This window comes from Folsomia candida, unplaced genomic scaffold (assembly GCF_002217175.1).
Source record: "Folsomia candida strain VU population unplaced genomic scaffold, ASM221717v1 Fcan01_Sc010, whole genome shotgun sequence".
Taxonomy (NCBI): Eukaryota; Metazoa; Arthropoda; class Collembola; order Entomobryomorpha; family Isotomidae; genus Folsomia; species Folsomia candida.
Window position 1 is genome coordinate 1609339 of NW_019091202.1, and position 10864 is coordinate 1620202.

At 34.3% G+C, this 10864-nt stretch overlaps 1 protein-coding gene and 1 long non-coding RNA gene across 3 annotated transcripts; one reads left to right on the forward strand and one right to left on the reverse strand.

Annotated features, from left to right (window-relative positions):
• Positions 1–4177: 4177 nt before the first annotated feature.
• Positions 4178–7314, forward strand: LOC118436750. 2 transcript variants are annotated; one of them, XR_004835683.1, is made up of 3 exons: positions 4178–4825; positions 5851–6770; positions 6837–7314. XR_004835683.1 is itself a non-coding variant. In XM_035855336.1 (2 exons), exons 1-2 carry the CDS (start codon positions 4453–4455, stop codon positions 6279–6281), a joined length of 804 nt encoding a protein of 267 aa, XP_035711229.1. In that variant the 5' UTR covers positions 4178–4452; the 3' UTR covers positions 6282–7314. The 2 variants fall into 2 exon arrangements, 1 of the variants encoding a protein (XP_035711229.1); XM_035855336.1 differs by having other exon boundaries at positions 5851–7314.
• An 87-nt stretch (positions 7315–7401) lies between these two features.
• Positions 7402–8550, reverse strand: LOC118436798. The gene is made up of 3 exons (XR_004835707.1): positions 8256–8550; positions 7887–8169; positions 7402–7794 (listed from the first exon to the last, which is right to left on the reverse strand). It is a non-coding gene; the product is annotated as an uncharacterized LOC118436798 (long non-coding RNA).
• Positions 8551–10864: the final 2314 nt, after the last annotated feature.

Sequence of the window (10864 nt, forward strand, 5' to 3'; positions counted from 1 at the left end):
AATATTTGTTATTTTAGGGACCCAAAGCATAAATAAGCATGTTCTTATTTTTTCTTTATCTCTTCCACAGATGCAGTAAAGGAAAAGGCCGACAACGAATAGAAATATATGCTGGGCAATGTGACCGAGAGTCTTCGCAATTTAACCGCAGATGTTCACAACCTGACCCTGCAGGTACAAAATTTAACCGACACATTGGGAGCTGTAGTTACCCGGATCAATTACCACCACAAGGACCACCCATCTGGCCAATTATCACCGGTATCTGGCGTGAGTGATGAAGTATCAGGCAAGCAAATCACTCCATATTACCAAGAGACAAATTAAATGTTGTGTAATTCTTATATTTTGGTTAACGTGCAACAGCATGAGGGTTTTCAGTTTGAATTGTTATGTCTCAACTTTCCCTTCTCCTATATATTCTAATAGCGATTTTGAAACTTCTTCATCGCCTTTCGTTTTTTACAATATGAAGATTTTAATGCACCTAAAAATCGATAATTATTAGGTTTACAAAGTTAGGAGGCAAGAATTATGATTTTTTTCTTCAATGAGAAAATATTTAATTTTTACTGATTATTTTTCATCTATTTTATATTTATTTTCTCATAGAAGAAAAAAAATCACGATTCTATCCTAAAATTATCGATTTTTAGTTGCAGTAAAATCTTCATATTGTAAATAACGTACGGCGATGAAGAAGTTTCAAAATTGCCATTCGAGTATATGGGAGAAGGGAAAGTTGAGACACAACAATTCGAACTGAAAACCCGCATGCTATTCCACCCTAAAGCCCTAGACTTTGCCAACTGCACCTCAACCTGCAGCGAGCTCGATCTCGGTACATATCAACACGATAGAATAATCGATTGCTGCCGGCTGTCTTACAAATTCCAGGAGGGACGCTGTGAAAACGGTATCCCTCAATGTTCAAAGCCGAAGGATGGTAACCTCAAATATGAAAAAACATTTTAGAACAGTAGGTATTAAATAATACAACTAAATATTTTCGTAGGTGCCTCACACAGCCCCATTTCCGATTTCGACAAGCATTGTAAAGGACAGGCCCGGTATCACAAAAGTTCCAATATCCGGGATTGCTGTAGCAAACACGACTTCCCCTCAGGACTGTGCGACGAAAACCAGCACACAGTTTGCTGGCATTACGCGTATGGATTTTAGATACAATTTTTAATCAGTTTATATATAATACATTTTGTAAAAAAAAATTGCATAATTTACGGGCAATTTCATAATAAATATTTGCATATGATAACAAAAATTTCGGCAGGGCGTTTAGCATAAAATCGTGCCGGATAACTGTAGATATGTACATACATAAGTTTAAAATTAGTTTTCCACATATAGAGAGACGGACGGACGGATAATAAGACAGGTACATATACTTTGCATCGGAGCGTAATTATTTTTTCCAGATTTTCGCGTATGTATAAAAAGCACCTTTTTGAAGCTCGGACGGAACGAGCAGGGAAACAAAATCAAACAATAAATAGTGTTTTGACTTAATAAATTTATTGTATGTATTTTTTGTTCTTAAATTAAAACTAATCTTAAATTAGAGTAAGAATTATATTATTCAACATCTAGAGCCGTCACTAATTTTGGACTTTGGAATCAAGTATTTACTCAAAAGCTTTCACATAAATATGTATATATGTAAATACATGCTAATATTTATATATAGAGTGAGGAATTGATTACTACATAGTTTGCGTTGCGTTGAATTGCAAAATATTTACTTAAATAGTTATACATATATCTAGTCAAACTTTTTGCTATCGTTCAGACATCGAACAAGCCGTCGTACTAAATAATGAGCAACGATATCCAACTTGTAGATTCAAACAACAAAATAAATGACAACAAATTATTGATTAGTTTTATAAAAGCATATTTAGCATAACCTCTTGCTTATAAGCGAGATGTCATTTGTGCAATACATACATACATATGTGGAAACTTGATAATTGATTTTTAATTACTACGGGATTTGTCAAGGTAATTAAGTAATTAAATATTTGAAGAACTGAGAGTACATAATTAAAATTGGAAGTATTTAATTACTTGGCCAGGTAGTAGGAATTGTGTACTCAATTACTACGATTAATTACTTAATTGAGCATACTTGGGATAAAATTTGACAAGTCTCCCTCACTCGGATAACTTACATTAAACAGCTTTTCTTGTGAACAAATACATTATTCCCATTCAGTTTTTGCAATTGATGCAAAGTCCAATTTTTAATACAATTTTTTTTCTGCGGTTTATTTTATAGCACCCTCAACGATCATGTTAATTTCACTAATCAACATAATATACGCTTAGTTCTTCCTATCCAATAATGAAATATCCAAAGGGTTTAATTTTTTACCCAACCAAGGTAGTAAAACAATATCCAACAAAATAAGGTATTTTATTACAGCATACATACATACAGATATATGTGCGCTAATTTATAACAACTAAACTAAAACAATGGAAGTTTCCAAGAGCTCGCCAAAAATCGAATTCTATTCGAATTTTGAAAATTCTTATAGCATTGCAATCTAAGATATTAGTGTTTTATATTCTAGCATAGTTTTGGGATTGGGGTTATTCAAAAGATCGTTGTACTGAGGATGATAACTTAAAATGGAATTCATTATATAATAAACCCGAAAAAATAAAAACTTTATTATTTCGCATTTAAAGATCTAATGACATAGTTCGTTGGGTTTAATAATTAAACTGGTTGGACGTTTTATGATATGGACGAATAATTAATTTTGTTTGGGATAATATGCAATTTCGTTGGACCATTAAGTTGACACCCTCATTTAATACTAGCTGTGTTAAATACAGCCTGTAATTGTAATTGTATTTGTAATAGCTTCTATTATAGGCCGTCTAAATTGGAAAAATACTTAAGCAATCTCGCTTCTTTAGAACAGTTAGATAAAATCTACATATGCAAAATAAAAATGCATTGAGAAGTTTTAATTTCTAATTTATTGGCACAATCTAGCGTATAGATAAATTTACCGAGCAAATTTTAATGCATGTGGATCACAAGGATGGAGTTTAACTTGCACACGTTTCTAACCGTTCGGCAATACAGTTTTGGGAGAAAAAGGTTATAAGGATATTGTATGTATTTTATTTTACATATGTCTGAGAATTAATAAGTAATTAGGAATTAAAATCAATTATGTACATTTTTGGTAAGTAATTGTCACTGGTAATTAAATTCAATTACTGGACAAATAAATATTTATAACTGAAGCTATTAATTCAAATTTACGCCTACGGAGTAATTAAGAATTAATTACTCTTATCGGTAATTAAACAGCACGGGCTGAGTTTCTGTGGTAGATAAATTCTATTGCAATTTGAGTTTAATTGGCAGGCAAAAAAACTATATGAGGGAAAAGTCAACCATGTATTGCAATTTGAAGCCAATTTCGCAGCAAAATCAAGCCATTAAGACACGTTTTTAATTGGTTGCCAGTTGCCGTATGAACTTGACATAGAGTAAAGCTTAAACTGGATTTAGTAAACTTTAGTTAATGTAGCATTCAGAGTGCATTTACTTTTCACAAGGGTAACATTACTTTTAAGATTGTGTATCTATTTATGTACGTACTTATTTATTTAGTTTTCGTAAGATATATTATTGTTAAGAGAGGAAGAGAGAGAGACACTTTACATAACACTAATTACATATTTACATATGAAATTGTGTGTACAATTTTGACGCATCGTTTGGAGTCTGAACTTTAGATTGAGGTTCTGAACAGCCTACGGTTCGTGCTAATTTAGAACTACTAATAAATATTCAACCACCATATCAAATTTTATATAAATGTGCAAATAGGTCACATAACACAACATACATAAATTAGTTCCATGGATAGATATACATATTACATAACTTTTTGCCTATGAATATGCATATACATATGCAGTACATCGACATATATGTATGTGCATAATACATAAATGCCGATAAATTCCAAGACATTACCTACAGGTGAAGTTTATTAGTCAGATATTGTATCAGATTATGTATTTTTATGGCATTTCTCTGCCAGCTCCACATGAATTAAATTGTGCATTTGGGATTAAATTCTAAATAAGTAAAGGTGTTATCTAGCTTATGTATACATATAGGCTTAAACCTGGTGAAACATTCATGCCGGTGTGCACAGGACTCTTGCTCAAGCCAGAATTTGCATAAGCACTGTTACATCCTACTGGAAATAGGCAAATTGTGCTTTAAACTTATTTCAGTGAGGAATATTTACCTACTGACGTAATTCACTAGAGTATACACATGTACAGATATGTTAGCTGTCCGTCATATACATACATAAGTGCTAAATAAACGTATTGATTTTGAGACTAAAACCATGAACTCGAGTACAGTTCCAAACTAGATAAGCACGTGTGGGCATGGTCAATTTCGTCATGCTTTTTGAAGCTGGACTAGAAGTCATGATTTTGAACCTGGAACTACTAGCTTTGTTTGGATTCAAACCATTTTTCTACGATCGAGAAAAAAATAAATTTATACGTTGCGATCATGACAATCGAGTTAAAATTATTCTTATATCAGGCACAGTTGCTGCTCTTGTGATTAACGGGATTCATACGACAACATTTTCCCAAGGTCTTACTTCAACGAAGAAAGCATTTATTGGCACCTTTGTGCTAGGTTATTGGACAGCATGTACGGTCGCGATGCCGGTGTTGACTGTCTGTCAGAGATACGTGGACTTGTTAAATATGATGAGATTCTTTGAGTCGGGATACTTTAAGCAGCTCGGTAAGTCAACAGACCTTGATACATCCATTTTGGCAGTTGAAAAACTGTCAAATGTCACTCACAAACTCTCTTTATACGAAAATACGTACTCAAGTATATGTAAATATGCGAGGAAGATGAGAAGGAAACTCATTGAATTTTGAAAAGCCAATTGAACCAAGAATGATAAATACGCATCAGCCAAGTGTGAGAATTAATCATCAGCCATTCACAGGGCTTTGTGGGGAAAGTGGTAACCCGGTAGTGATCAGAACGAAAGGTTGCCGGTTCGATTCCGGCCAGCTCGCAACTTTTTTCTCATTCTTGGTTCAATTGGCTTTTCAAAATTCAATGAGTTTCCTTCTCATCTTCCTCACTATATGTAAATATTCATCTACTTGTGGATATCTAGGTAAGCAAAGATGGCACAAATTTTGCAAAATTTGTTAGATACACGGAATAAAAAAAACAACAGGATACATTTTCTGACCTGACTACCGGTCCTCGTGTAGGTGGTAGTGCGCGCCAGTGCGCGCTTATTTAGTGGCACCGAGCTGGTGGTAAATAGATTATTTCAATGCTGGACCTAGCGGTGGCCGATAATCACCATACCGTAGAGTCATGCATATGCATATATGTACAGGTTGGTTAAAATGTCACGCTACAATGGAAAATTTTTAAATGGGAAAAGTCCCTAAATCTCTATTAGTTACAAGATTTGGGCTTGAGTTTTTAATAAATTATTATCAAAACTGATGACAAAATTCTTAAAATGTTACATTTTAGAGACTAAATTTCGGTAACTAATGGAAATGTATGGATTCTTCCCATCGAAAAATTTTCCATTGAAGCGTGCCATTTTAACCACCCTGTATATATGTATAGTTACCCGTCGGTAATAAAATTTCCTTGGTGTAATGGTCACTATTACTACTGAACGTAAGGGTAAGGGTGAATTCATCGCAAAAGTATGACACTGACTGGCATTGTAGTAAATTGACAATCGTTTAAAGAGTTGTTAGTTATTTTCTTAAATTTGCCCACAGGATGCTCTTCCAAACGCGTCAGGTGGTGGAAATTCCGAGTACAGCTGTGCAACTTGGCGGCTACTATAGTATCATTCTTCGCACCTGTTGCAGGATTTGGAATTATGAGTTATGAAGCAAAAATTCCCACATTTCTTGGATCAATCTCGGTAAATATGGAGTCAAGTTGGGCACACTTGATGGTTTTCGTGGTTTTCTTTGTGTTGCAAGCTTTCATGTGGTGCGTCGTTCCAGTCTCCTTCTGTATCATGGTTGGGTCCATGTGTTGCGGAACATGCGTATCCATGGCAGGATATCTGTCTTGCTTAAATAAGTGGGGTTTGCTAATAAATCAATATATTACCGCCCTCTGTTTATTTGGCTACAATTTAACTGTGCTCATGCCATTATGCCCATTAAAAATATATATTTGTATCACCTTACAGCTCTAACAAATTTTCGAACAATCTGGCTAACTCATTGACTCTGTACAAACAACTATCCGTCCTCGTTGGACACATGAACCTTTGCTTCCGCGGGCTGGTTCTCCCCACCATTTTAATGTACAGCATCTCCGTAAATATCTTAGGAACGTATCTCTGCGTGAAATTAAATGGTCAATTGTTTGCCAACGTGGGAAATGTTTTGTTTCCCTTGCTGGCGTTTGAAACATTTCTTCTCATCATGGGTCTTGGAACAACAGCGGGATTCACTAACAAGACATCCATCCGTATGGTAAGGAAAATGAGGGTAGCTCTGCTAAAGAAAAATCTGGGAAATCAGGGCTACATTAGGCGGATGATTAATGCTTGTAGTCCCATGAGGATCCGGTTTGGGAGTAATTTTATCGGAATGTCGACCCCGCTTGTAATGACTTGCTTTTGCTTGAAGTCTTTGGTGCGGTTGCTCCTTTTGTTTTAATCGGATTTCGTCAAAATCAGGTTAAATTTTCAGTAAAGTAAGGTTTTTGTTTTTCTATTTCCCACTAATTTTTTATTTGGTTGCAGTCAACATTATGAATATATTGCGAAAAGAGGAAAAACAGTATATGCAAATAAAGTAGCCGAAATTTACAATACATAAAAGTTAACTGGTATTGGATTTGTTGTTTCGTATGTATCAAGAGTAAAAAATATTTATGTATGTGTTCAAAATATCATAATCTCCTTTGATACATGCAAATATCAATGTGCACAACTATGCGAGTACATATATATATATATACATATGTATTCGCTTTATTTATTTGGATATTTACATATTATTTACGTATTTGGTACAACTTATAGCTGTCCAAAGAGTGCAAATATATTAAAGGCTAAATTATGCTGGGACAAATGTTAAGTACGTAATTCATATTTGTTTAAAATTTATACATACGTACCACGAAAACTAAAATGAAGACTTATCACTTTATTATCTGCAATTGTATCCGTAGTTTAATACTAAATAAAACAATATTTTCATGCGAATTCATGTAAATAAATCTACACAAAATCGTTAAATATATGTAAAATCGATGAAAACATGAATATATTTGAAAATGTATTAAATTTATTAAAGTGACCTACACTCAAAAAAATATTATATTATTCTCTCAAAGCATCCAATTACATAAACTCTAAATTATGATAATGTCGTGAATTGCCCAGTAAATAAAAGTATTATTTGTACATTGATGAGCAGGTTCTTCAAATCCTCTTAGCTCTACGGTTTCTCTTAAAGGGGCGTTATTATTATTATTTTTATTTTAACAAGCATTTGAACAACCTACTCGTCACTGTCCAAATAATACTTTTATTAAAAGTCTGGGACATCTTTCTAAGTGGAAACGAATCAAACGAATGTGAGTTTATTCAAATTCCCAGCACTCGGAAGCGTATGAATCTGAAGAGAGCTTTCTCCCCCGACTTCGTTAGCGATATGTTCCAATTTTTGTTTCTCCAGGGTACAAGTGCGAGGTCCCTGAAAATAGAAAAAAATCATTCATCTATCCATTCATAATATGAACAATATATGAATGTCATATATTGTTTGCCTGGTCTTTTTCGACTTACATTTAATTAGAATCTAATGTCCACCCATGTTTTCGGTGGGAGAGGAATTTCCCCCAGCTCAACGACCATTGGGTCAGTGTACCACGCGACCACGTCACGTCGCTGGAGTGGCAGATACGTGGCCAGCGCCGTCTTTAGACCCTGATCGGTCTGCACAATTTCGATGTTAATTTCGTAATTTTCCTGCTCATATGGCTTCAACTCGGGGCCGAAGAAAGAGACAGATTGTAGGGCTAGCTTGGCAGGCCCTTCCTACATCATTCTGCATAGAAAGGCATGAATCCTAAGTTTGAATGGATGAATATTGTTTGAATGAAGTTTGAATGATTAATAATTAATTTTCTAAGGTGATGTGTTAAAGGTCTTTACCTGAAGGGATAAAAAACATCAGAATAATCACGAGTTAGCGATTTCTCTCCACAAGACACGGTATAAATCTTTTGGATGGATTTCCGGCTATGATTTTTTGCAACTTTTGTCAGTTCCATTTCTTAAAAGGAAAGTTTGATCCGGACAAAAATTTAGACTGGAGTGGATTTTGATACGATAACTACGTGGCGTTAAGTTATACCTGGATTAATGTATTTACATACTAAGGTTTACTTAAAATTCAGAGTGAATTAATTGACTTCTCTAAAGGGTAATATTAGTTTTAAGGATGTACTTTTTGTGGGATTGGTTTTAAATTACAAAGATTACAAATTAGCATCTATCACGGACGTCAAGCAAATTGGTCCGTTCAGTATAAAATGTAATGTCCAACTGTGAAAATGACGATGAATTTAATTATGTGACATTGTATGTTAATATGCCCTTCGGCTTGTGATCGAGTTTCTTAGTAATTTACAATGGAGGTCTCCCAACGTATGCTCACAGGTTTTGACCAAACTGGTGTCAATCAATCACAAATTTAATTAGTATCAAATTTTCAAATGGAACTATCTGCCAATGTGCAGGTTTGGCAGAGATATTTGCATAATAAAGGCTAATTTGCGCATAAAGATCGAAAAGTTTTACACTTTTCAAATTTACTGGCGTTGTGGCTAATTTTTATTAAATTGCGCATTTACAGATTGTTCCATTTGCAAATTTCATACAATTCACGCAAGTTTGGTCTAAATCTGTGAGCATACGTTGGGAGACCTCCATTGTCAATTTTCTTAGTAAACCGTCCGTCCTACTCCGTAAGTGAGTTGCAAATAAAGATCATCATTTTATTGGGAATTTGAAATCATATAAATTTACCACGTAGCATTTATACGGTAGCAAATATGTAAATATGTACGTGCCATGCATACCTATTTATGTACAATTGACTTGTCTTTCATTAAACAATGGAACTGGTACTCTTTCAGCAAGAAAAAGCGTAGTACATAGGAGACGCATTACCAGTGATTTTTATAGAGGGTTGATCGATGCGATCCGACATTATCCGATCCGTCGGTTCGGATTAATTTGTCCAACCATTTATTATAGCATGGACGGATCGGATGTTATCCGATGAGATTTGGACGTAATCGGATCGGATTGGGTGACCCACCCTAATAAGATTATCTATATTTATGTAGATTAGATCGTGTATGTACAGATATGCACATATGTATGTACATCGTGGCCGAAAAAGTGAGGTGGATCGAGACCTCCAATGATATACGAAGGTAAAAGGAATCTGGAAACGTGAAAGTTGGCGGGTGCAGGATTAGCATTGATTTCTAACCGGAGCCTTACATAAATTACTGGTTATGTGAATAGGTCACAGCACTGCATAGTGGAAATATTAACCATGAATAAACCAAATATTAACCATTAATTCCGTGGCTGGAGTTACATAATGTAAATGCATATTATGTAGTTTGTTAGGAACACTAAAAAGTTATGTTGTCTCTAGAAAAGTAAAGGCATTACGAATTCTGTAGTACATATGAAGACTATGTAAATTTACCGAATCCAGAGTAAACTTTACTCTTCATCAGGTCAGCATTACTCTGGATTTAGTGCATTTTACTTATTATATAATTAAGAGTTCATTGACCTTTCTAGAGGGTAATATTATTTTTAAGATTCTATAAAAACATGCTTATTTATTACTCCAAAGCTTTCATATATTTTTCAGATGGAGAAATACATAGATTGCGAGTTTTCGTTGAATTTTATTGAGTAGTATTTGGTTAGTCAAAAGCTTTGGCTCGTCTCCTAAATATTTACACCAAACTAACAATTCAAAATCTTCAAGCCAGCACTAAATATTCGTCTATGGTGTCAAACTTGAAAATCTAAACAGCAAAATAAGTCACATATGTAACAAAGTATAAATTATTTTATGGAGAGACGTATTTCATAACTTCGTACTTATACATAAGCACGAAGTTATCAAATATGTAAATAAATAAATATGTACATGGTGAACATAAGATCTCTGAACGCCATAAATATCTTACTGCCATATACGTACCTCCTTTTCATTATCTTAGGGCTTTAGAGTGATTTTTTCACAAGGGAAGAATCGAAGTTCTGGCACGTTATAAAAAAAATCAGTACAGATAACATAATAACAACAAAATTTTAGCAACTCCTACACGCGGAGGGAAGGAGTTTTCATTGCTGCTCAGAAGTTTTGTGCACACCATGTACGTGTGCATAATCAACCCCAATAAATTCCGTATGGATCTATCGGATTTATTTTCTGACCATTCGTACATATCAGCTTCACACGAACTAAATCAAGTTGTGCCTTTCGGATTGGATAACTTGTATGTAGCTTATGCATCAAGGCCTTAACCTGATAAAATATTCATATGAATGTACACAGGGTTCTTGCTCAATTCAGAATTTGCATGGATTCATAACTGCTATTACATAACACAACTGGAAATAGGCAGATTGTCCTTTAAAATTATTTCCAATCTCAACGAGAAATATTTACTCTATAGTTCACATAAGCTCTCTATCATATAAGTGCTAAATAAACGTATTGATTT

What these genes read in the sequence shown, in the direction of transcription:
- LOC118436750 (XM_035855336.1), top strand. Translation starts at nt 4,453, where the DNA reads ATGGTCAATTTCGTCATGCTTTTTGAAGCTGGACTAGAAGTCATGATT. An exon ending in GGGATACTTTAAGCAGCTCG is followed by an intron (nt 4,826 to 5,850) that starts GTAAGTCAACAG and finishes ATTTGCCCACAG; the next exon opens with GATGCTCTTCCAAACGCGTC.